The sequence below is a fragment of the Urocitellus parryii genome, chromosome 8, assembly GCF_045843805.1.
Source record: "Urocitellus parryii isolate mUroPar1 chromosome 8, mUroPar1.hap1, whole genome shotgun sequence".
NCBI classification, from domain to species: domain Eukaryota; kingdom Metazoa; phylum Chordata; class Mammalia; order Rodentia; family Sciuridae; genus Urocitellus; species Urocitellus parryii.
The window spans coordinates 145,170,560-145,197,357 of NC_135538.1; the positions used below are offsets into that span (position 1 = coordinate 145,170,560).

The 26,798-nt window shown below is 51.0% G+C and overlaps 1 protein-coding gene across 1 annotated transcript in view; it reads left to right on the plus strand.

Moving 5' to 3' along the window:
• Positions 1 to 26,798, plus strand: part of Jarid2 (jumonji and AT-rich interaction domain containing 2) — a 218,842-nt gene that overhangs the window by 166,364 nt on the left and 25,680 nt on the right. Inside the window, exons 5-6 of the mRNA XM_026384570.2 lie at positions 6,427 to 6,603; positions 21,898 to 22,133. Coding sequence (XP_026240355.1) covers positions 6,427 to 6,603; positions 21,898 to 22,133 — 413 coding nt within the window. The remainder of the gene's footprint in view (positions 1 to 6,426; positions 6,604 to 21,897; positions 22,134 to 26,798) is intronic.

Sequence of the window (26,798 nt, forward strand, 5' to 3'; positions counted from 1 at the left end):
CGACCTGTTGTCAGGTGTCCTGGTGCTCTGGTGTTTTCTAACCAGTGGATTGGCTTTGCATGTCTCGTCCTGGTTCCTGGCCACAGAGCCTGCTTGCTTTCATTTGGGAAAGGAGGTAGGAGGTACGCTGCTTTTCCCCTCACCATGCAGTGTGAGGCCTCACAGCCACAAGCTGTTGGACACCTGTGGGAGCTGCTCAGGGGCTTTCATGCCCGCAGCTTTGCAGCCTTTGGGGTCCTGACACGTGATTGGTCTGAGGACATATATCACCTGCATTTTGCATGCAGAAAACCGAATATTCCTGGCATGGACGTGACTGTTGGCGTGAAGCCTTCATCTTAAGAGTTGTGGATTCTGTGAGGTGCTTTTCAATAGTGGGCTTTTTTTCCCTTGCATTTGCATATTAAAGGGAAGACCAGTTCCAGGATGAGCATGATTGACAGGCAGCCCCTCCTTCAGTAAGAAGGGGGGCTCCCTTTGTGAGTGGCCTTCAGTGTGGAGGACTATTACCCCAAAGCCTGCTGCACATTGGCTCTTGGTGTCTGGGTGACTTGAAATGAACACTTTAGTTTTACCACATTTTTCATGTCTTCAGGAGAAGTCATAGCTGTGACTTTTGTTGATATAATGGAGCTAAATCTTTTAAGACTCGAATGTGAACACTTAAGGAAAATGAGAGCACATGGAGGATCTGGGCAAGACAGGTAATTTGAGGATAGTATATGTGTATTCAGGCGATGCTTGGAAAACCCTTTTGTGAATTCTTCCCTTGGAAGTTGTAGAGGCTGACTTGGAAGGGCCAGCGAGATGGCCATCCAGCATGCTGTTGCTGCCCCATGGTGTCTCTCTGTGTGTGAATGGACATGTGGTCTCTTTGGATCAGTGGACTAAGGTAGCTGCACTCGTTGATTTGTATCGCTTATCCTGATAGGATGGAGGCCCCCCCCCCCCCCCCCCCCCCGCTCAGAAAATCGGGATAACTCTCCCTCTTGCCTCCCACATCAGTCCCTACCAGTTCTGTCTTGAGTTTTGCATTTTAAATTTAATCTGAAAATAGGGGCTGATTGCTTTTCATTCTCTTTATGGATGCTCAGGTTGAGGAACTGCAGCTCGCTGGGCCTGTCCCCATGTTAATTGGGTCAAATACTGGAATTTGACTTTCCAGCTAAATGACTGTATGCAAGGCAATCCCTTTAGGATCTTTCCAAAACAGAGTTGAGCTATGTTTGGCTTGTTAAGATTAAGAGCTGGTCGAGGGATGGAAGATAATGGGAAGGAGGGTTTGTCTGTGTACATAATTCATGGAGAAGAATCCAACTTTATAGAAACCAAAGCCCAAATTAGAGAAAGCAAGCTTTTGGATTAAAACGATTTCTGTTGTGGTTGTAACATGCCACAGTTTGATTTTTGTCCAGATGAAAACATTTGGTTTGCATTTCAGTAAATATTGTGGAGACATTGCCAGCTAATTCTGAAAAGTAATGAAATACGGCTTTGGCAAAGCGCAGATGCGTGCTGTACTCCTGATTTCTCTTATCTGATCCAAGTTCAGATTTTTTTTTCACATTTGCTAATGCACTTGAATAATCGCGGGAGAAAATATGCTTGTAATTTTAATAGGAAACTGTGTCTATCATCACTGAGTATAAAATACGCTGTCCTGTGTCACACACACCCCTACCCCCCTTTTACCAGCTAAAACATTCACCTTCCATTGATTGCTTCTTAAAACTGCAGAACTTGTACAGGAGAGAGATGATACGATTCCATGGGATAAGTCAGTCTGTCTTATAACCTTGATGTCATGGAGAGGGTAGTGTCTTAACATGGAGAGTCTGCCCTGAGAATGGAGGGATGTGGGGGTGCCTGGGCCCCTCTCGAGACTCCCTTGTTTTCACCAATCTTGCGGGTGTTTTGCACAGTGGGTTGGTGATCCTTCCATGACGGTCCCTTTTCTGAAGGTGTTTTCTGGTTGTGAACCCCTGACTCCTGCTTCTCCTCGCTGTTGGCTGTTGTCCTGCAGGTTCAGTCTTCCTGCCCCGGGTGCTTCCTACAGCAGGCTTTTCAAAAGACTGTCTCGTGTGATGTTGGAGGACTGGAGTTTCTTTAATAAAATTCCCAGTTATGAAGCCAACCCCATGTGCCAGCCTCTACAAGTGGTACAAGAAAGATTAAAGGTTACTTAGTTTTGCATGGAGCCTGCAGCACTGTGCTCCTGGAGGACTCCCACTCACCCCTTCGTACTGCGGAGCATGGGAAGATTTCCCCCAGTACCAAGTGGCCAGACTGCGGCTCTGCCCCGAGGGTTTGAAATACCCTTTCTTTCCTGTTGTGTTTGTACCCCGTCCCCCTCTGCACTCAGCTGTGAGTTGATCAAGCCTGCTCCTAGGTGGGGAGGAAGTCGCTGTTTTCTGTAGTAAGTGGTTTGAAGATGCTTTTCCCTTCTGTGTTTCTGGGGTGGTTGAGCCGTTTGCTGGGATTGTGCTGCAGTGGTCGCTGTTCTTCCCTCTCCTTGATCGTTTTCATCTTGGTGCGGAACATGCAAGTTAGCTTTTCGCCACTGTGACCAGGATGCTGAGGAAGAAAGATTCATTTTGGCTCATGGTTTCAGAAGACTCGATGCAGTCCGTACTTGGCTAGCTCCAAGGCCGAGCATGGCAGAGGAAGGCTGCTCACTAGAGATGGCCAGGACGCAGAGATAGGAGCTGAACCCTCCCAGTGCATGCCTTCCTCAGCTGGGGCCACCTCCCCGTCAACCATTCAGCTATCACCGATGAGTGCATGTGATGAGCTAATCCCAGACAGTGTCGGAACTCCTGGGATTTAGTCACTGCCCCAAGCCCCACCTCTGAACCTGGCTGCATTGGGACCGTGATTTACACACACACGGGCTTTGGGCAGGTGTTCCAGACCCAAAGCTGGGCGTGTAAGAAGAGATGATCTTGCTGGTTCTGCCCTGACAAAGTGAGAGGCTTGTACTTCTTTTGGCTGGAGCTGTGACTTCTTATAACCTGGAGTGCTCGTTGGCCTCTGTCCCTTTGCAGACCGACATGCCAGTGGGATTCCTAGAGGGATTTCCAACAGCCGCCTGGTGGCACAGTGTGGGGCCAGCACTGCGCGGCTGTTGGAGTCGGTCTTTTGTTCCTGTGGGGCATTAACAAGGTTGGTGAGGTGCAGAGGAGGCCGAGCCTGGTTCTGGATGGCTGTGCCTTCTGGGACAGGTGCTCATCGTTCTCGAATCCCTGTGTTACATGGGCAGCAGTGGATTGGCAGTGGCATCTTGGAGAAGGACACTTGACGAACAGGTCCTCTCCAGCTCAGAGGGGCCGTGTTGCCTTGGTACTTGTCAGAGCCAAGAGTGCAGGTGAGGCAGCCGCGCGCGGAGGCCCTCCCTGTGTGGTGAGCAGTTTGTTCCTGGAGCGCATTCCTCCCCTCTCAGGAGGCTGTGTGTGGCCCGACTGGGTTTTGCACCTCTAGGTCCAGACCACCGTTTTCATCTGAGTAGTCGGAGTCACCTGTTGGGTTGAAGGCAGTGCGCTTTTATCCCTGGTGTGCCCATGCGTAGAGGAGATCCTGGGCTTTGTCATCTCTGACTGGATGATCACATTGCTCGGTGCAAAAGCCTTTGGTTTGAGAGCAAGTTCCAAGGAGGTGCCACTCCTCCCCAAGGTCCTCTGCTTCCTGTCTGCAATCTCTTACCTGCTAAGAAGATGTGAAAACGGATCCATTCCTAAGATTGGCTGTGATCCCCTGGTTTTGAAGAAGTTACTGTGTGTAGGAAAGGTTTGGTTATGGGTTAAGTGTCCCCCAAAGACTCTTGTGAGAGGCTTGGACTCCAGGGTTGTGGGTTGATTAGGAAGTGAACTTTAAAGCTGTGGCCAAGTGGGTGGTCTGTATGTAGGTCTTGGTGGGGACCCTGTCCCTGGAAGGATTTAAGTAGTCCCTGTGGACCTGTTGGTAGCTCATGGAGAGAGTTGTTATAAAAGGAGCAATCCTGTCCCATTGGACACTCTGATTCTTGACTTCCCGGCGGGGTTTTTCTGTGTGCCCCTTGCCAAAACCTGTGCCTGCACATATGGTTTGAACTTTGAACTTCCAAAACTGTGCAGGAAATAACACCCCCTCTCTTGTAAGTAGTCTGTCAGGTATTTTGTCGCAGTAATCAAAAGCTGACTAATGCATACTTCTTTTAGGACAGCAGCAGTGTTAGTTCTTTGGGATACAGACTTGATGTTCGCCTCATTCTCTGAGCATCTTGCATATAAGGAAAGTGAATTGCTGCGTGCTGCTTTTGTAGGCTTTGAGTTAGGAAGTTAATTCCTTGCATGTTTTTTACATGCTTCATGTGGACTTTTACCTGGTTCTCTTTGAATCAGATTTTGCTGTCCTGTCTTCACATCCCTCCCTGAGAGCCTCAGCTGCCTTTTCTGCTGGGGGGAAAGGAGGCTGTCCTCGGCACATCGCCTGGCTCTGCCCGGCTCAGCAAATGTTACTACAGGACCAGCACGCAGCCCTGCTGTGCTGACACCCCGTCCTTCTCACTGTGCCAGATGCTGGGTAGGAAGGCTGCTCTCAAAAGAAATGTAGAAGCCCCCGAGTTTGCAGATGAGGGGAATTTGTGTACAAGTGGCCAGAACTTCCAAGTCGGATGTGTGGTCTAGGGTTGCCATGGAACACGCAGTATTTTATTTGGCATGTGTATTTGTGGTGTGCTGGAATGACGTGGATCTATAACAAAATAATGTGGCTGTGGAGGGACCCTGTACCCACCTGAGAATGGCCGTTCCTGAGAGGAAACCCCCAAGAGGAAGCCAGGAAGTGTGGGGTCTCCTTTTCCCTGGCCAGTCTTGCACTAATTATAAAACTGTTTAGGATGAGAATATATACTTTGTACAGGTGAAACTGTAACTAGGTATTTTCTTCAGATTTTTTTGGTGGGGGCGGATACTAGGAATTGAACCAGAGCCACTGAAGAACATCTCCAGCCCTTTGTATTTGGAGAAAGGGTCTCAGTAAGTTTCTTGCCGAGTTGCTAGGCTGGCCTCAAACTTGCAGTCCTTCTGTCTCCGCCCCCTCAGTTGGGATTGTAGGCTTGTGATTTACAGGCCCAGCTGTAAATTCTTAACTCTTTATTTACTGTCTTACTTTTGTTTGATTAAAAGTTTCCTCTCAAGTCTAGGTCAGGTTTAGGAACTTGGAGAACCTGATTCTGAGTGGAAATGATACAGGGGAGAGACAGCACAGAGAAGCCCGGGGGACGAGCTGCAGTTCTGTCACGTGCAGGGGTCGTATTTCCGGCTGTGCTCGGCCTGGGGATGTGTGTCCTGGTGGTTGGTGGGAAGCTGCAGCAGAAGGGAGGATGGCACAGGTGTTAGTCTGCATCTCTGGGGTATGAGTTTTAGGTTTGCCATGCTAGGTCCCTGGAGCTACTCATTCATCCTGTCTCCTTGTTAAAGGGCGTGCCATCTTTCACCATTAGATGTGAAGTTTGGGAAGGAGGGCACCTGGCTACTTGTATTTATCTGATGTTGCGGAGCGTTAGCTCACGCACAGGAGCGTTGGGCAAGAGGAGAGATTTAGCCTACACGCTCAGTCCGTGAGGGCAGCTGTCCCAGGAACAACTGAGAGGAGAGAAGACTGAAGATTACCTTTGGATTTTAGCAGCCTCTAGCCTACAGTGTACCAGTGACCCAAGTGACCTCCTTTTGAAGTGTCCTTCTGATGAGGAAGAACTGTCTTGCACTTCTGTATGATAAGGACCTTGTTCTGGAGGTGGGGCCGTTAAGATGCGAGAGAGGGAGAGCGTGTCAGTGTCTTTGAGGAGAATGTTTTGTTTTCTTCTTAAATCCAGCACTTTCTAGCACTGTGCAGGAATTTATTTTAATAATTTTACATCCCATTAGCCTAATCATATCAGTGTAGCTTCTAAGTGCATTAGGGTCTTGGAGAATCTGCAACTCTCTTTCCCTCAGCATGAATACCAGACAGTGATGTTTATAGAAGCAAACAAGCCGGGAACTGGTGGTGTGGCTGAGGGGTGGAGCACTTGCCTAGCATGTGCAAGGCCCTGGTTCCATCCCCTGCCCTGCAGTGAATGAATGTTAAATTCTGTTTTTATTACCTCCTTCTCTGATTGTCTTTTCTTTCATTTTAAAAGTCTAGTAAGTTAAATGCATATTGCAGACTAGTCTCTTTCTTAGCAGGAGGGTTTTTTTTTTTTTTTTTTAATTGTTAAAAGGTCATTGATGAAGTTAAATTTACTGGAGAATATTTGAAAATTTCAAGTGGCGGTTGTATGAATAGGTTCATTGGCAAGAGTTGGGTTCGTAGCTTTGCAAGTCCTCCTTTGGGGTCTCCTTCTGGAAGGGGTGAACATCAAGGCTGGTTTTAAACCTCTTACACGTCTCGTCTTTCCTTCCCCACCAGGTTCTCCCGCGCTGCCCAACAGTATGGTTTATTTTGGAAGCTCTCAGGATGAGGAGGACGTCGAGGAGGAAGATGACGAGACAGAAGACGTTAAAACAGCCACCAACAATGCTTCATCTTCATGCCAGTCAACCCCCAGGAAAGGAAAAACCCACAAGCACGTTCACAATGGGCATGGTAGGTCCTCCCCGAGGATGGGGTGAGGAGGAGAGAGCTGGATGAGCTCATGCCCAGGTGGCAGCAGAGCCAGCTCTGGGTGCTTTACCACGCACCCAACTCTTCATGGGCAAAGAGGTCACTCACACAGCAGAGCAGTCTCAGGTGGGCTAGAGCATGGGTGGAGATGAGGGTAGATTTCCTGTGCTGTAGGCCCGAGGGTGCGTGTCTCCATGGGGGTGGTCACAAGATTTTGTGAGAGCTTTGGTGATGATCTGCTGTGACTCCAGCAGGTGGCTGTAGTGTAGAAATCCCTTCTGTGAAATGGAGAAGACACAGAACCATTTCCCCTCGAGTGTTGGAGGTCTTGGGAAAAGGGAAATAAAGGGCAAGAGTAGGAGTCTGGCTGCCAGAGATGGGCAGCTCTAGGTCCCAGGCTGGCCTGGGAAGGGCTGGTGGCCTTCCTGCTCCGGAAATCTGAGGTGGTCTTGGTGATGAGGATTTGCTAACTGGACAGACTTGAGGAGGTAGGGTACGGAGGTCGTGATTTCGGGCAATTTCCTGGCCAGTACCAGGAACTGAATGTAGGTGGCTTGGGAGGCTAAGTACAGTTCCATCCTTCAGTGACGGGATTCATTCTGAGAAATGCATGTTAGGTGACACCGCTTAGTGAGGATCAGACCTGCCTGCCACAGCTGTCCCTTGGCAGAGGTGCAGTCAAGGCCAGGTGTGCGAGGTTGCTGCTGGCAGGACTGTCGTACACCTTTATCTTACAGTAAGATTTTGAAAGTGGACGATGTTTGCGAATAATGGCACAGCCCGTAGTCACTCCACCAACATCACCCTCTTTCTAATTGTACGTGCTGACATTTGTATGAACCACACATCAGTCAGGTGGGTCCAAAACATCACCACACATGTCCCACAAGTGCTATAGTGTCATGTGCAGAGTGGCAGTGATATCACCTTGAGGTCCCTTCTTGTCTGAAATGCTCTTGTGTGGAATGCAGCTGTCTGAACAGGAAGGGGTGTGTGTGGAGCGACTGCAGAGGTGGCCTTGAGATGGTACAGAAGAGCCCAGAGGAGAGGGAAGCCAGGAGGTGGCAGCTGGGGGTGACGGGCTGCTTCTTGCTGTGGTCTGCTCTGCTGCGCTGGACTCCCCTCGTCCAGGATGCCTGGGAGTCCCTCTCTGCTGCCAGCAATCGAAGCAACGTCTCGCTGTCCCTTCAGTGTGGTGCCCTCAGGTCCTCCTGCCTGTGTGAACGGGGGTGGGTGTTCCGGGTGGGCGTGGCTCAGACCAGCGCCACCCTGTGCCTATACCCATCATCAGGCTCTTTTGTCCACTCATTAAGATTCGTCTGTCCCCCCCTCCTGCTTGGGGTATATAGACATAGGTGGTATATAGACATAGGTGGTATATAGACATAGGTGGTATATAGACATAGCAGAGTCCTTGTTAAGGACTTGGAGTTTAATTGGGGAGATGGGGCTAAGGAAAACAGAACAGTCCTGGCATACAGATGCAGGTGTGGAGATGAACTTTCTAGTGACTTCCGAAGAGCAACATGAGGCTGAGGCAGGAGGGTCACGGTTTGAGGCCAGCCTCAGCAGCTCAGTGAGACCCTGTCTCAATGTAAAATTTGAAAGTGACTGGGGGTGTAGCCCAGTGGTGGAGGGCCTGCCTCACGAAGCTCCTGGGCTTGATCCCCAGTAAACCAAGAAATCCGACCACCACCCAACCAACACACCCCAGAGAACAAAGAACAGAGCATGAGAAGTTCAGGCCCTGTGAGTGGGGGCCGTGGCCCCTGCAGTGGTGGGCCTCGGGGTCAAGAGGGTTCACATGCCCTCAGGCTGGAGGAAGGATTCACTGTGGCTGAGCTCAGATGTGGAGATAAGGTAAGCTAAGCCAAGTTCAGATACCTCCTGGCAGCAGAATGTAGTTTGAAATCAAAGGAAAAATGATCCGGTTGGAGGGATCCATCCAGGGAGAGCCGATGAGAATGTGAACTTGAACATGCAGCACTACAGCGCTTCCCAGAGACCCAGAGAAGTGGCTGTCGTAGGAGAGAGGACGGTGTCATTGTCACATGGTGGGAATGTATTTGCCATGTGCAGGATCCAATGGCCTGCTGGACACGCCGGGCCTTTTGCCCTTCTGTGATTGGGCAGGTGTGCTCGTCATCCCATGTGTCCTCGCACACTTGGGCTGCATTTCCAACTTCCAGCTCGTCTGAGCTTGGGTCACTGGCGATTTTCCCGTAGGTTCAACCTATGATGTGAGGGACAGTCTTTCAGGTGCACGGGTCCTTGGTTCTCTTTCCACAGCAGCTTCAGGGTGATCAGGTGGAGGGGGCACGTTGCAGGGCATGTGTGCAGGGCGTGTGTGCAGGGCGAGGACAGCAGCCTGTCCTGGCCACTGCCTTTGTCATGGGAGCCGAGCAGAAGTGTGTCCCTCTGTCTGCATCTCTGAGCATCTGTGTTTGTGTGCACACACACAAAGCTCATTTTTGAAAATGCTTTGAGATTTTTACATGGAAAACAATACTGTTTTATTTCACAGCATAAGAATCCCATGGCAGCTGGCACCCCTGCCTGGAGCGTTTGTTGGAGGGGGTCCTTGGTGAGCCACCCTCCAGGCCTCTTCTGTTTTGACCTTATCTAACCGGTGCTCAGCCACAGCCTCAGAGAGTTGCGTTTGGCTCACCTCCAGCCTGGTCATGGAACCCTGTCCCCGTGGAACCCAAGGGAGCTTCAGGAAGGGGGAGGTGGGGTGCACGTCCAGCCCAGGTGCTCTGCCCTCTGATGGATTTCTTCCTGAAACCAGGCCTTGCTGCTCCAGTGCTGTTTCCCACAGCCCTGCCTCTCACCCATGCGGGCCTGCCCGCTCCCGGGTCAGCACCCCTTCCCAGGTCAGTCATTGTTGGTGGTCACTGCAAGCATTTCTCTGCTTTATGAAATGGCCCATCTGTCTCATGCCTGTGTCGTCACCCAGGGCGGCAGCGTGCAGTCAAGAGTCGGGGTTTTGGAATGCCTCCCCCTGCCCCCTGGGCTGCGAACGCCTGAACAGTGTGTCCTTGGGTGAGGTGGACCCTGTGCTGTGATGGCAGTCGCTGTTCCCACATCTGGCAGGCAGTGACCCAAAGCCCGCTCCACAGGTCGCTGACCAGGATGCACAGCTCTCTGAGGTCTCTGGTTATCCCTCTGTCCCCTAGCTTTAATATCCTTGGAAGCTGAACAGTAGCAAGCCATGGGCTGGCCCTTTCTTGGAAGCCAGTGGAGGAGCAGGTGGGTTGGCAGCAGCTCAGACACACCCAGGCTGTGTGGCATGCTCCTCCAGCTCCAGGTGAGCCAGGGAGGCAGTGGCTTGCGGAGTGGAGGTCGGCTCTGGAACTGCAGCAGAGCGCCGAGCTCTCGGGCCCTGCTAGGCTGAGCTGCTTCACCCTGTGAACTCTGCACCCGCTTCCCTGTCAGGATGGTAGGTGACAAAGCAGGTCCTAGTGACTCCTGGGAGCACGTCCCCAGCAAGAGGGTCTGGTCGAATGTAAGGATGCATTCTAGAGACCTCTCAGTAGCAAAGGGAAGTGTTGCCTTTAGAGCCCGCCACCCGGCCTTGTGAAGCTGTGGTCTTGAACGTTGCCCATTCAGCTGCAGAACGTCTCCCTGTCAGCATCACTGCTTCCCGTTCCTAGAGAATTTTAGTAGAACAGAATCATGTATCTGATGCCTCTTTTCTGTGTGTGCAGTTCCTTGAGCATCTATCATTGGCCAGGGGCTTGGTTTGATGCCCCGATTTTAGCTATTAATTAGCTGCATCTCTGGATAAGGCCTCCTGTGAGTCTAGCAGTGTGGGGCGGGTTATTATCTGTCTATTGATTCCTTGGTGTCCCAGTGTAAGGTAATTACTGAGGGCAGCTGGATGGTGGCCATGCCACGTGTGTGTGGGATTGGTTCTCCAAGATGGGTGAAGGTCCTTGACTAAACTTCTGTCCCTTTAATTCACTCTTCTCTGCAGACTGTGGCACGCTGTTCAGCTGGAAGTGTGTCTGTCCCGTTTTCACCACATGCCCATCTGCATTTTGTCTTCCTAGGTAGACCCCTAGGAAAATGGGTGTGCTCTTGCCATTCCAATCAAATATTGCGTAGTAGCCGAAAAGCCTGACTCTTGTGGTCCACTCAGGGATCCTGTGAGTGGCCAGCTGGTGTCGCTCAGACTTCTGCTCTCCTGCCTGGCAACCACAGGTCCTATGTGGGCAGCAGTTCCACAGCAGCTTCACTGGGACCTGCTGCTTTGTATACTCTGAGCACAATTTCTAGAAATTCCTAGCCATAGGGTTTCTTTACGGGTGCCCATCGGGTATAAAAGGGGAAGTTTATGTAAATGTGTCGAGATAGTTTCCACAGGAATTCTGAAGATGGCTAGACTGCTGGCGTGAGGCTGACCCATCTGCGCAGCTGGGTGGATGGATGTTTGATGACCTGACAGGAATGCAGGGCCCTGGGTTTACCCTGGGCCTTGGGCCTGCCCCTGCCAGTTGGATGCACCCGAGGGCTGTGCTCCTCAGCTTTGCCTCACTTCACAGTCAACTTAAGAACAGCTGGCTCGTAGTTGTGTAGGTCTGGTTCTATGGCTGGTTGGCTCTGCTGCTTCAGGGCCTGTGGCACGCAGGCCTGGCAGAGGAAGGTGCCCGCCGCACGGTAGTCAGGAAGCAGAAAAGAGAGTCCAGGATCTCAGTACCCCACCAAGGACGTGCCCCTACGGCAACTTCTAACTCATCCTACTCCTTCCTTAAAGGTCCTACCACGTCCAGTGACCCCACAGGACCGACCGAGCCTTCTGTTTAACACCTGGGCTTTCAGAGGTTGCCCAGATCCAACTAGAGCAGGCCCCGAGATGTGCAGCGAGCACTCCGGAGGACAAAGTGTGAGGGTCGAGTGAGTTAATGACAGCGGGGTGGCTTTGGCCTACTTCTGACCAGACTCATGTCTAGGCAAGCAGTTTCATTTCTGCTGTGTTACTGTGGAGAAGCTAGAAACCCAGCAGTCAGTGCTGTCCTGCTTTATTTTGTTTAGGTTTAAACTGAGCAGATGGGTGGTTCGGGTGTGGATCCAGGTCAGTGGCCTCTTGAGGGTGGCAGGAGCGCGCCCTCCTGATGGCATCCCTTGCTGCCTTGCTGGGCCTGTGTGGCAGCACTCTTCCTGGAACAGGAGCATGGACCCAGGAGTTTCCAGCAAGAGCCCGGTCCCCGGGGAGCTTAGTTTTGCAAACATTGTACAACTCTCTCCTGTTGTCATTTACAAGCCACTGAGCATCCTAATGGAAATAGATTTGTCCTTTAAAACACATAATCTGAAATGACTTGGACAGCGCCACCAGGGCTTTTAACCTTGGGTTGAAACTCAGGGGTAACAATAATAGTGCCTGCAGCGACTTCCACTTTGATAGCTCGTCCTTGTTCTCCAAGTAATCTCACATGTACAGCACCTCAGATGACCCCACTGGAGAACCCTCAGGTGGTGACTCTGGACATACCAAGACAGTGCTTTGTTTGTATTTATACTATAAGTTGATGTTTGACATGCCAAAATTTTAAGAATGTGTTCTAATTGCTTTTTTTCCCAGTGGGGTAAGTGCAGCAGATGAGAGGAATTAATAGAGTTGGGAATGCATTTGGCTTGGCGTTTTCTCGGTGGCATTGGGACGAGGCTTCTGTCATCCTTTGCAGAAGAGAACTTGGTGGAGTTCACTGCTGAATACAGCCTCTATTGTGTAGACGCTTCTTACCCTAAGGAGATTGGAAGGAAGGGGGAGACTGTCACTCCCCGCTGTGCACATCTCTTTCTGGAGAGGAGATTTCTCCAAAGACCTTAAACGACCATATCACTGGACTCCCAGATGGAATGATTTAATTGCTTTTGGAATCACACAGGGGTGTGCATGTGAGGCCCAGACGCCTCCCCGTGTGCACTCCCCTGGTGTGCCAGCCCTGCGTGGGTGCAGTCGGGCCAGGGGCTTGCCTCGGTGGGGTTCCTTTACAGGTGCACTCACTGACCAGTGCTTTTTCTTAATTGACGTGGGATGTCCTCGATCCTCTTTGTAACCTCTACGGCTCTGTTTTTTCTGTTGAGGCAAGCGACTATTCCAAAAATTTGGAATGTGGGGTGGGAGCTTATCTTTGAAGAGTGGTAGGGCATGTATAGTCAGGTTATGAAACGTGAGCTCCTCCACTGTTGGGACAGTGCAGCTGGTTAGAGGCCCTGGACAAAATGATCAGTGCATGTTTCAGAAATTGAGCCACTGTGGCTGAGATCTTGGCAGCCTTTCTCTGTGGGTTCTCTTAAAAAAAGATTTCCGGAGCACCTTCTGCATCACTCTTGGTGAAAACAAAATGATGACTTCGTTGGAAGAGCTGGGGCTGGCTGCCAGTGCTGTGTCGGCCACTGGCGTGAACACCCGTGATTCAAAAGCCCTGCAACCCTGGAACAGCCTTGGACTTGCTGAGAGTCCACGTCTCCAGCGCCTGGCCCATGAGGAAGGCCGTGGGCCCTTGGTTGTGATGTAGCCAGCTGTGCCTGGGCTACCCCGTGTGCTGTTAGTGGCACCGAAGTCTCCAGTAGTTCAGGGCAGCTTGCAGGCCCAGTGTCCTCTCACTTCAGTAGTGTAGGTCCAGCTGTTCCAGGTAGCACCTTGGGCTGTACCTGTATACTCAGCACAGCTGGCCAGGGCCCCAGAGGTCCAGCTGGCAACGCCCACCTTCATACCTACTTCTGTGGCAACTGGCCAGGTGATACACCTGGGCCCAGAGCCTCCTTCTCTTCAGGTGCCATGAAGCCAGGTATCTAGTATCTCGATACCTTACTTTCTCCTCAGATGAAATGCTTTCGACACCTGGCTCAGGTGTGGATGCTAGATGGAAAAACAGGGAAAGACGGTGGCAGGGGGCAGGATTGGATGTCATAAAGATACAGGGAAGACGAGTGGAGGGGGAGGAGGAGAGATGGCAAAGGGGAGGAAACATGCAATTTAACAACCTCATGTGCACATTCAGAAATAAATGAGCAAGGGGTGGGGGTCGTAGCTCAGTGGTAGAGCACTTGTGAGGCACAGGGTTTCATCTTCAGCACCACATGAAAGTAGGACAAAGGTATTTTGTCTAGCTACAACTAAAAAAAATGAGCAAAAGGGGGCTGGGGGTATAGCTCAGTTGGTAGAGAGCTTGCCTCATGTGCACAAAGCCCTGGGTTCAATCCCCAGCACCATACACCCCCCCCCCCCAAAAAAAAAAAAGAGGAAGGAGAATAGAGGGTGGGAAGGGGGGACAGGGGCTGAAATGCAGTAAATCAAGTTCATGCATATGCGATCCCCCCCAACTTCTATGTATAACTATAACGTTCTAATAAAGACAAAGGCCTATAAATAAATAAAACTCTCGAGGATTATGGGAAGATGGGGTTGGGAGTTCCCCACCATAAGGAATGAGACTACTTTTGGGGTTAAAAAACCTCTTAGATTTCCCGTTGTGATGGTTTCATCACCCTGGGAAAATGCTGGGTCTGCTGAATTGTGCACTTCAAGTGGGTGAGTCGCCTGGATCGTGAGTTTTGGCTTTGGGGGTCCTCCTGAGGCTAAAGGAGGTGATGGCAGCAAGCGCCTGCCACCTGGCTTGTGCCCAGGTTCGTGGAAGGCAGCTGCTGTCCTGTTGTGGGCCCTTCTAGGAACTGATGGGCCCTGCAGTCCACGCCAAATGGAACGGGATGAATTTGAGAATCTGAAGTTGAGGGGGAGGCGACCGGCTGGGGTGTCTTTCTGTCGTATACTGCTCATCAGGATTAACAGTCTCAGCTGGATTTAACCCCCTGACTTAAGGAGAATCTCAAGTCACTCGGGAAGTTCTGCTGTTCCCAGAGTCCATAGACTGTGGAAGGCATTTTTGAAAGTCGCTTGTTTCCTGGGTGGAGGTGCATGGAGACTAAGGGTGCTTCCTCATGCAGCTGTCCGTGTGTGCCAAGAGGACTGTATTCCCTCTGCCTTGTCTGTGTTTCTCATTTCTGCATGTTAACTATTATCTTGAATTTTTTTCTCAGCTAGTATTTTTACTCTGCAGATTGCCAGCTCTTCCATAACTTCCACTGGTAGTGGGTGCGTTTTGGTTTAGTCCCTCCCAGTGTGCTGGGATTCCTGACTCAAACGCAGAGCGTTCTGGTTGACCTTTTAGAACCCATTACCTTTTGAATATAAGGTTTTATAAAATCCCAATCTGCAGAAACACTTGATTCATCTGTTCAAGATTTCCCACCGTGCCCTTCATGATTGTGGGCTGTCTAGTGAGAATAAAGCATGGGACTCTTGCCCAGATGTTATTCTGTGGCTCCACCCCTGGGGGGGGCACATTGGAGAGTGAAAACACCTTAGAACCAGCTGGCTAGGATGGGGCTCAGCAGCCTGTCATTTCATCCCAGGGCCTCTTTGGTAGCCAGGAAGGCTAGGAACAATTTTTTAATGACAAATATCATTGGCCCTGATATGACATTTTGGTCACGCTGACCTTTATACACTTGTGAAAGTGTTAACAGCTTTTTACAATTTGGCATGGTAAGATACCATGCAAATATTTAGGAAACATGTTTAATGACAGATCATTGATGTAATTGTCATATTTTCAGATTTTGAGATAGTGGCAACTAAATTGAAAGAAAATCCTGTGACTTAACAGAAAAGCAATTCTTTAGAAAAGGAAGAAAATGCAGTTGGCTTGAAGGATTGCACTTTTTAAAGAGGTTTAATTGGGTAAAAATTCCAGAGCTTTGTAGTCACACACTGCAAACCAAGTTGAGGAGGGTGCTGGGTTGACGAGGGTGCTGGCATCCTAGGGTGCTGGAGGCTGCTGTGGATCCAGTCTGGTGGATTCAGCTTGACGCTGGCTCCCTGAGTGAGCTGCTTCCTAGCTGGGAGGGTAGTGGAGCTTCCTGGAGGTTTTGCACGTGGGTGCTGCAGCCAGATCCTTCTCCACTGCTGGCTCAGGTTGGCAGAGGTTCCATTGTTTTCAGACAATAGTGACGTCAAGTTGAACAGGCTCCAGGGACCAAGTGTGGTTTCCATACAGTAACAGGCCACCCTGCCAGCCAGGGGATGGAGCCTGTCTTGCTGGAGGTGGGACCCTGTGATGGCTGACATTTCCTCTGTCACACACCTGGCAGGCATCAGCCGTGCTGTGGCTCCTTTCTGCAGGTACCTGCACTGCCCACCTGCCTCTTTTGGCCCAGGAGTCGGCACCAGGAGAATGTCTCTTCCCTGGGGAGTTTCTTCAGTCCGGTCTTGGAGCTTTTCCTTCTTGTCCTTCATTCTACCTCCAACATGTGCTTCCCCAGCTCCCTGTTGCCCCTTTGGCTGCTCGGGCTGCCTCCCCTGCTGGCCTCAAGCCTTGCTTTATTAGAGGCAGGACAGAGGCCTGAGGGTGTGGGAGGAGCTCTGGGACCACAGGCGGTTTCCGCTTTGTGGGCTCTTCCTGAAAGGAACCCCCACCCATGTGAGTCTTTGCGATCACAGCAAGAGCTTTTATTTTTAAAAAATATTTATTTAGTTTTAGGTGGACACAGTATCTTTATTTTACACTTATGTGGTTCTGAGTTTCGAACCCAGTGCCTCATGCATGCTAGGAGAGCAGCGACCCCAGCCCCACAGCAGGAGCTTTTAAAAGAATCATGATAACTCCTTTCTCTTGACGGACCCAAAACATTTGGTAAATTTGATGTGAAATGCTTCCCTGGTTGTGGGGGTGAGAGGCAGCTGGCTTGTCCCTGAGAGGACTGCTGGCAGATGTGTTGGGGAGCCAGATGTCGAGGTCTCTAGCCGAGCAGGGCTTCAGAGACCCTTTCCAGAGGTGGCCTGGGGGCCTCACCTGGGCAGCCTTTCCAGGTCCCAGTGCCTGAGCAGAGCTCCATGCCAGCCTGGCCGAGGACCAGCGGCAAGTGTTGCTGCCCACCTTTCAAAGGCGCGCAAAGATGCTTCTGAAGTGACTTCTTTAGCCATTCCTCATTGGGAGCAAATCTTATGTTCTCAGGGACGAAGGGACCCTCGATCACAATACCAGCTTTAGGTTTAAAGATTTTGCTTGCTATGGTGTGAAAACACTTGTCTATAGGCCATTTAACTTTTCAGAGTATGTGTATACAAATCAATATATCTGTCCCTGCTCATTAACGTAAAGCTGTTTGTATCTGAGTACAATACCGTTCCTAATGTGGCTCGCTGTGATGAATGCTGAAGCTAGTCCAATTATTCCTGTTAATTGGGGACAGTGTGTGGAGAACTTCTGCACATTGAAGTCTTTCTGTCTCCTGTTCACAGGCTTTAGTCTCCCCTGTGAGAGTGATTTTCTTTTTTGAGGGTGGGAGTCCTCTACCCCTTCTCTCCCTTTCTTGAAAATCTTACAAATTAAGACAAAAGATAATTACTTGGAGGGGCAAAACTGGCAGGTTCCCACGACACTTAAAATTAATGAGCTGTTGAGTACAAAATATACCTTGTCTTGGGCTCTATCGCCTGTGCCCACTCCTCCCTCCCCCGCTTCCTTCCCATTTAACACATGATTTGACTTTTTGGCCGTGTTTGCTATTGGGGTAGATTGCTGCTATAAAATCGCAAGATGGTTACAGAAAGCGAATTCATTTGAAAACCATCTCTTTGTTTGCAAATCAAAGTTAGCTTGACTTGGCTTTCAAGTTTCGCATATTTAAAAATCCTCCCTGCCCCTTTCCAGGCTATCTTATCGTCAGTCCCAGAGCAGCATGTGGCCTTCCTCAGCTGCCTAGCAGGACCCAGCTCCTCAGAGCCTCCTGGGGAGGAGCCTGGTGAGGGTGGAGAGTCCTCCCAGGCAGTGCAGTGGACAGAGGGCCCCGCAGATAGTGCTGATGGAGCAGCTGCTCACAGTTCAGAACTGGCTGCCCTCCATGATCTGCTTGGGAGGGAGCGTGCAGCTCCTGACACTCAGGAATAATGCGGGGAGCAAACTGACGGCACCCCCAGGCCCAGGCCTGTGCCTCCTTATGGTTTTCTTGAGATCTGAGAGAGATGGATATAGCTGTTATCTCCAATTTACATGTTGGTCAGCAAGGTTTGTGCAGGTAACTAGACCGATGTCCAGTAGTTAGCAAGTGACCTTTGCCATAGAATCTGAGCCCCAGATGATGTAAGAGGCCGGAAAGTGGGAAGCCAGGTCTATCTAGCGTGGTGGCTTTAGGCATTTGGTCTCAGGACCCCTTTGCAATCTTAAAATGATTTTAAAAAATATTTAGCATATTAAAACTGAAGCTGAAGACATTTTAAAATATTCATTTGAAAATGACACAATCCCATGATATGCTAACACAAATGGCCTTTAGGGGAAGATTAGCAGGGAGCAGCAGTGCAAGAAGATTGCGGTTCCTCCACGTCTTCTCAAACCTGGAATGACCCTTCTTTGATAATTAACCCATCTTAGTGGTGTGAGCTCCTTGTGATTATTTTTTTCTAAATGTTTTTAGTTGTCAAGGGATCTTTATTTTGCTTCTTTACATGTGGTGCTGAGAATCCAACGCAGTGCCTCACACATGCTAGGCAAGCGCCCTACCACTGAGCCCCATCCCCAGGCCTCCTTGTGGTTTTCCTCTGCATTTCGTCTTGGCTCACCTCCCTTTTGTTCTGCATCATCAGTGCGGGTGTCAACCTAGTGACATCAGTACCTAAGGTCTTAGGTTCCCTGGTGGGTCTCCTGCAAGTCTTTCACACCCGCAGGTGTCTGCAACCCTACTTGAGAGCTCTTGATCTGATCGCATGCTCCTGATCCTGATGGTGGTGTGTGTTGGGTGTTTGTGATTTGTTTTTTCTTGGGCAGGTTTTACGGTTTGGATGTAAGGTGGCTTCCCAAAGCTCGGGTGTGAGACGATGCAAGAAGGTTCAGAAGAGAGTTTGGGTTGTGAGAGCCTTAACTCTATCAGTGAATTAGGGGGTTAGTTGAGTGGTAACTAAAGGCAGGAGGGGTGCAGCCGGAGGGGATGGGTCATTGGGAGAGTGCCTTTGGGGCACATGTTTTGTATCTGGAGAAGAGAGAGACACACACTCTGTTTCTGATCCTCCTGTGAGCTACTTCCCTCTGCCACACTCCTCCACCATGATGTTCAGCCTCACCTCGAGCCCTGAGGAGTGGAGATATCAGTACCTAAGGTCTTAGTTTCCCTGGTGGGTCTTAGTCCCTATCTGTGGACTAAGGCCCTGAAACCGGGAGTCCCCAAATAATCTCGTCCTCCTCCACAGTTGTGCTGGTTGTGTCCTTTTAGTCACAGCAGCAAAAAGTTCACTACAACAGCAGGGAATGGGCATGGTCTTGCAGCTGCGGCCAAGTGGTGGCTCTGCTGGGCCTTTTCCAGATCCCATTGAGGGCCTGGCAGCTGAGTTGGGGACTTGCGGCATATGGTCTGTGTGGCAGGCTTGGTGACCCTAACAGCGGGAGGGTGTGATGGATCTTGCTCAGGCCATACTCTATCTAAATGGGGGAGGGATAGGAGAAAAAAGAGCTGATCATAATGTGATAGTGCAGTAACCTGCGGGGACCCCTTTTAACCCCCAGGGTCTCCCAAGTGGTGCGTACCTGATGAACCCCAGGTGTGTGCTGTGGTTTCCCCATTCCACAGATGAGAAAACTGAGCATCAGTAACTGGACTACCTGGTAACCTTCCCAATGGTTTGGAGGGGGTTCACAGAATATATTTTTTAAACCTTGGGGGTGGGGTAGCTTTGGAACTAGCAATTAATAGCAAAAACAACGTATATCTCTAGTGGGAATGAAGAAAACAGATGTTCAGAATATTTGAGATAAAAACTACGTTCTGTTCTGTGCTATTCCCAAAGGATCAGCATCACTGCTTTAGGAAATCGGTGAGCAGTCCGGAATGGCCTGGGTCATGTACTTGTTTGATTTTTAATCACACTGAAGTATGAATTCGTACGGATGTTGCTTTTAATTTGTCTTGAGCAGGCACAGATGCTGCCAGCTTGGGCATGATTGATGGTTTCTGACAACGGCTGTGACTTACTAGGAGAAAGGAGTGCGGCCGTGCGCAGTGCTCCACTTTCTGTGGCAGGCTGTCCAGGGCACCCCGTGCACCAGAGGAGCGTGCCCACGTGTCACTGAGCCTGGTCTTGACTCTGGTGCTGAAAGCCTGTTCTGAATTTTTAATCACTGGTTAAAAATTGGATCAAGATTCACATCCAGGTAGATATGGAAACTGTAGGTCTGTGTTGCAGACTACACCCAGAATGGTGCCATTGGGCTCAAGAGTCAAGCAACTTGAGTCAGAAAATAATCAAAAGGGAAATTTAGATATTTTGCCTCTTGGCTAAAGGGCTGGGGATGGAGAGATGTTGGTCAAAATTCGACAGGATTGCTTTCGGGAGATCTGTCGGTGACTGTAGTTAATTCAAGTCCCCTAGAGTTGCTTGATCTGTCACAAAATAAGCGTGCGAGGTATTAGATGAGTTTGATTTAATTAGTTCATTTTTTAGATGTATGCGCACACAACCCCTAAAACATCATGTCATATGCTCCAAATGTATAAAATTCTTGTAGATTATTTTTTAGTTAATCTGGGACTTCAGTTAATCTATGGACTTTAAGCATAAAAGCAAAGAACTCCAGCAGATTGGTTAGCAATGCCCTTGGGGTGAAGAAGAAACGGGTTTCCTGGAGTGTCTTCCTGGGGTCAATCTGTGTCCTGGGGTCTGTCTGCCACTTTCATTATTACCCAAAAGAAACTATTTTGTTTGAGCAATTGCATTGCATTTTGGGAAATAAACTTTAATAATTATTGGGTTTACCATAATATGTGAACCTTAAAAGTATTTTAAAAAAATTTAAGCAGATTTAGTATCCCAGTAAAGAAGCAAAGGACCAATGAAGAAAATATTTGCACCCTTTAAGGCAGAAACAGAATTTAAAGACTGTTTTCAGACTGGTGCAAGAGCAAGCATTGGAGGAGACGGGGTGTAGATGGTGGTGTGAGAAGTGACCCTTAAAGGGGAGAGGGCCCGTGGTGTCCGCCGCCTGCAGGCCGCTAGAAGGAGGGAGAGTTCACTGCTGCCTTTCCAAGCAAGCAGAAGCTCTTCCCTCAGGGAGTCTTTCTGTGCCTCCTGCTGCTCAGGTAGCACATTCTCCCTGAAGCCCCACGGGCCCCTGGATGGAGTGGGAGGCCTTCAGTCACTTGGGTGCTAGATGGGCCAGTGGACACCTGACCCTTTAAGGCTCCCTTGACAGATTTCAGGGGCAGCTGAAGAGCTTGCCGCGCCGGCCTTGCACTGCCCCACCTAGAGCAGCCCAAGGAGAGGAGCCCTGGCCAGGCGGGCCAGCAGTGGCTCCAGAGAAGCATGCGGGGAAGGGCTGGACCTGGGACTCTCTTTGGATTTGCCAGTCCTAGCAGGAGATGGAAAGAAAAACCTGCTGGGCCACATCAGGGTCCTCTCCCGGGGGCAGGATCCACGGCTCTCAGGAAGCTGCCTGGGGAGGCCGGACTGGGAGCAGGGCCTGGCAGGGAGCTGGCCTTGTCCCTCTGTGCTGTCCTGCTGCTCAGCGTGTTCTCGGGTACAAGGCCTCACCTGATGCGCGGTGAGTGCTGAGCCCCCGCCACCTGGGTGGGGTTCCGGTGTGGCTGAAGGGTATGTGAGTTTAAACCTGAAAATGCGTGGTTTTATTCTGGGTATCGTTGACAATCAGGGCGGTCATGTTCTTGGAAGGTCCCAGCTCTAAGGTGTGGCTCTGCTGTCTCCAGTTTAGGAAGTTACAGGAGTACGTGTTTAGTAGAAGCTGTTCATTGAATTCGAATCTGGTTCTTTTCCCTGGGTAGCAGCATGAGGTTTGATCCTCTCAGGAGACGCAGGTCGCGCTCAGCCCTGTGTCCCTGAGGCCAACAGCCTGCTAAGCTGGGGTGTCGTGGGTCAGCTGGGGGTGTGTGTCCATCTTATCATGACATAGCCCCACTGTGGTCGAGGGACACCTGTGCTGTTTTTCTCCAGTTTACCTTCTGTCCCTTAAAGGTGTGACGTGACTGCTGAGGGGCGCTGCGGTTTTGGCGGGGTCGTCTTAGGACCGGATTTTCCCATCCTTTCAGCCAGAGCCAGCAGTCCCTGGACGCGATCTGGAGTTTTTCTTTAGTTTCCTGTCTTGTTGAGGGGTCTTGTGTCACGCATGTCCTCTTGAGGAGGTCTGGACACCTGACGTCTGGGGAAGAGAGCTGGTGGGTGGTGGCCCTCTGCTCCAGGTGCTGACCGCCATCTTCCTCTTCCAGTTTTCAATGGTTCCAGCAGGTCGACGCGGGAGAAGGAACCTGTTCAGAAACACAAAAGCAAGGAGGCCACTCCTGGGAAGGAGAAGCACAGCGACTCCAGGGCGGACAGCCACGGCCGAAGGGAGCCGGCTCCTGCGCCGCCTGCGGCCGCCCCCGCCTCAGCTTCCTCGGCCAAGGGGCTCGCTGCCAGCCACCACCCCCCTCCACATCGGCCGGCTCAGGACTTACGGAAGCAGGTAACACCCTGCCCAGGGTGCCCGCGTGTGTGCTGGAGCCCAGCTCCCCATGTCACTCTCCAGGTAAAGAGCAAACCGCCCGCCAGAGGCCCCTGGGAGGGCGCGGTGCACAGAGCGCCCCTTTACCCTGGAGTTGTGCTCTGCCCGGGAGCCCCTGTGATGGGGCCTGGGATTTCCTGGTCCGGGAGGTGGAAATGAGCTCCATTCTCCATCTTCCTCCCCACCCTGGGTGCCCAGTGAGTGCGTGACTCTGGAGCCGGGAATGTGCTGCCGTGGGCTGAGAGCAGTGGCTTGGGCTTTGAAGCAGGCCGGGGTGGTCTTGGGGGAAGGTTTGTCTGCTTTTCTGCTGTTTGACAGGACAGGCTAACATCTCGCAGGCGTTTCCCTGAGCAGAAGCCGTGAGGGGTCTGTGGGGCCTGCATGGGCTGGGCTGTGGCCATGTGGCTTCTGCTGAACCCAAGGCATTGAGTCCTGCTCGGGTCTCTGTGGCTGGGCCGGTGGAGTACAGCTGCCCAAGGCTCAGAACCCCCATTTGCCCCTCACTGCAGAGTCGCCGTAGATGCCGGCCCTGAGCTGCCCAGGCAGGAGCTGCTGTTACTGTTAGGAAAATGTTCGTGTCCCGGGACAGTGATTTCTGAGGGCCCTGGGAGATGGCTAGGAGGGGCATAAAGCCATTTCCCTGAGGCACAGTGGCATTCCATGACCCCTGTGTTGCTGTCTGCAGTGTGCCCTTGCTGGGGATTCTAGCAGAGTTAGTTTTCCCTGGAATAAACTAGACCCTGTAATCAACAAGATTGAGTCAGAACAAGGTGGGGAAGGGACAGAAGAGACTTCCGGAATGGGAATATTCCAGAGTGACTAAAAGAGATAGATGGGCACTGTGGTTGGAAACTCTTTGGAGTAGTCTTTCCCCCAATCTTGGTTATTATTTCTGTCTGAATAGGAATGTGTGAGTGTGTTCATATGTAAGCAGGTAGGTGTCTATATTCATGCACGCAGCACCACTTCTTAGGAGCAAGAATTGTCCTTTATATTCCCAATACTCTATAGGTACCCGCTTCATAATATTTTGTAATACTATTTAAGATTAAGCAAGTGAGGCCAGGCAGGGTGGCACACTCCAGTGATCCCAGTGGGTTGGGAGGATTGGAAGTTCTAGGCCAGGCTCAGCAACTTAGCAAGGCCCTAGGCACCTGTCACAAAATAAAAAATAAAAAGGGCTGGGGATGTATGAGAGCATCCCTGCGATCAATCCCTGGTACAAATAATTTTAAAAAGTTACATGATTTTATAGTATCATCCAATAGCAGTGGCTGTGATTTCCAGAACATAAACCTCGCTATTTTCCTAGGGACAGCAGCCAAGAGTGATGGTAGAGTTGGCCTCCCAAATCCGTGTGTTCAGTTCTCTGAAGTGCGAGGTGCAGGGGAGCACCCCACCTGGTTTCTGGATCCCCTTCACCCCACCTTCACCATGTGGCCTGACAGGAACTGGGTATAACTCGCTTCCAGATGATTCTTTGCTTGTGAAGAGAGCAGAATTAAAGGCCACCAAAAGAGATGGTGATACACCACTGAAGCTCGGTGTGTTCTGTTCCCTAGAACCCCAGATGGTTCTGTCTGTGCCACTGGGATTTTTGTTTTTCCTCCCCCTTTTTGGGGGCACTGGGAATGGAGCCTAGGGGCACCCTACCACTAAGCCACAGCTGTAGCCCTTGTTGTTTTGAGACAGGGTGTTGCTGAGTTGTCAAGGCTGATCCTCCTGTTTTGGCCTCCCTAGGCTCTGGGATTACAGGCATTGGGCCACTGTGCCTGACTGCTTTTTGGGAGGCAACAGCATCGGACATTCTTCCCGGTCCACCAGAGCGCCTAGTGGGCCACAGTAAGCCCGGGCGTTGTGTCCAGTGGAGCATCGGCCTTTTCCCTCCCTGCCCAGAGTCCTGTTCACGAGGCAGGAGTGAAGGACTGGGGGCCTTGGCAAGGGATGCATTGGCGACCCTGAGTTCCCAGAGTGTGATGTCCCTGCTGTGCACAGGCGTGTCCCCTTCCTCCTCTGTCCCTGTGTGTGGTTGGTAGCCTGGATTCCGTCTGTCCTCTCCGCTGTCTCGGGAGCATCTTCAGCTCTGAGCACTCGCCCTGTCATTCTGGGTTTCTCTTTGTAACCAGAGGCGAGCACTGAGTACCATCACACCCAGGATGGCCTTTGTCGCCTGCTTCATTGGCATGCACAGGTGACCTCTTCTGCTTCAGGCCGTGGAGGAGGGGTCCTGGGTGCCCCTTCCAGGGCAGGCTCATCCCTGGAGAAGCCCCAGGAGCCTTGACTGGCTTCCTTGGTCGGGAGGCCCTCTGTAGGTGGTGCTCCTGCTCAGGCCTGGTGGCCCCCAGTCCTACCTCCCTCCCTCCCCCCACTCCTCCCTCCCTCCCTCCCTCTCTGGGTCTATTCAACCCAGAGTGGATGACCCAGGGCTCCTAGTTCCCATGTTATTGTGACCTGACCTTGACTGAGACTTGATGAGATGTTTCACCTTCCTGCGCCTCATTGTTCATTTGATCCAATCATGCCAACTCCTTTCACAGGACGTTGTGAGAAATGAATGGATAATTTTGAAACCATCAGATCTCTTAGTTAAGTCCTCTGAAATAAGGTCAATCACAGCAGAGTGATGCAAATGACCAGACCTTGACCTTTCATCTCTCATCTTTAATTTTAGATCTTTTTAAAAAATGTCAGCCTAAAGGAAAAAGGTAAATTTGATTTTGGGAATTTATGTAGGTGGGATGATGGGATATTTTGTTTTTATTATTTTGGTACTAGGGACTTAACCCAGGGGCATTTAACCACTGAGCTACATCCCCAGCCCATTTTGAGATGGGGTCTCAGTAAATTGCTTAGGGTCTCTCAAAGTTGCTGAGGTGATCCTCCTACCTCATCCTCCTGAGATTACAGGTGTGCACCACCCCACCCGCCTAGGATAATATTTTTTTCTAGTAGATGGACAGAGTAGCTTTATTTTTATGTGGCGCCTAGGATAGATACCCCTTGCCTCACGTGTGCCAGGCAAGCGCTCTGCCCGCGAGCCACCACCCCAGCCCCTAGCCAGCTGTGCGTGTGGCTGGCCAACACCTTTTGTTTTCCTGAAATAGTGCTTCAGCGTAGGTGGAGTGGCAGCAGCTACCGGTTGAGGATGGACACACCTGAGGGCCTCCTCAGAGCAGGTTCTGACGTCCTAGTGCCAAGACGGTCGTGGGAAGGTGTGTGCGCAAGTGGAAGCCCTGTGCTCTGAGCGGGGACATGGACACCTGTGGCTGTAACACAGAGAAGGAAGCTGGGCTCACAGAGGCAGCCGGAGGGACGATAACCCCTGCGGAGTCACCAGGAGGCGTTGCAGAAAAGACCTGGCTTTGTCTGAGTCTGGGCCAGAACTTTTGGAAGATGAATTCAGGAAAATAGGATTGGGAACACACAGGGAATTAGACAGTTGCCTTGGTTATAAAAACATGTCCCAGGTCTTCGTCCCCTTCTCATGGTTGTGCCTGCAGTTTGCAGTGCACGTTTCTGGCAGGTGTATTTCTTATTTGGTTAAGGAGTTGTGAGGACATCCAGGCCCCTGTCCTCTACCGTGGGCTTTCCCTTGGTGGCCTGGCTGCTGTGGTCCCTACTACCACAGTCTTTTCTCCCCCTCTTACTGCTCTGCCTGGGCACCGTAGTTCTGTTGAGGGTGGAACCTCTTTGGTTTTTGGCCTTGGGGTCCAAGGGGACTGCTTCACCCTGCAGCTGTCCCTTATCTAGAGCTCCAGGCAGCGCCTGTCCTCCTGAAGGAAGGATGGCAGAGGCCTCTGGCTCGTGGGCTCCCTCTACTGGTGATCCAGAGCTTGACCACAGTGCCCCTGACTGAACCCAGGAGGAAGGTTCTTTTGGTTCATCAGAAACATCACAGTCGTTTCCATCTTCTCCGGAAATGTGCGGTTTTCCTTTCTCGTGTCAGGCTGCTCAGTTGACGTTCAGCATTGCATCTGGGTTGTAAGGTGGAGTGAAGCGTTAAGCACAGTGCTTTTTATACTCTTTCAAGAAGCACATGATCACACTGTAGCCTGGGCATGGTTTTGAAAAAGGAATTTCTAATAAATTAATCAAGCTGGATGTGATGGCATGCATCTGTAATCCCAGCAACTCAAGGGGGCTGGTGGAGGCAGGAGGATTGAAAGTTGGAGGCCAGCCTGGGCAGCTTTAGCAAGACCCTGTCAAAATAAAAAAGGACAGAGATCTGGAAGTGTGGGCCAGCAGTAGAGCGCTCACCTAGCGTGTGCAGTGTTGTGAGTTGATCCCCATACCACCAACAGGAAAAGGAGGTGGGCGGGGAGAGCCAAGAAGGAGTGCTTAGTGCCTTCCCCATGATGGCCTTACTGCAAGAAGAATCTGTTATTTCTCTGGGAGGAGGCAGGGACTAGGCCAGTGTAATCTAGCTTGAAAACCCCTCAGCTGCCTGTTGACCTGGCACCTTCCTGGCTACATGCCTGGGGTCACCTCTGAGATGTAGGTGACCGGTGTATGATTGCAAGTCAGGGAGAACAAGCTGCAGACACCTTGTTTTTCTACAGAGCTGGGCTGGGAGTGGGAACCCAGGGCCCATGCTAGAGCCAGGGCTGGAAGCTGCTGGCTTGTTGT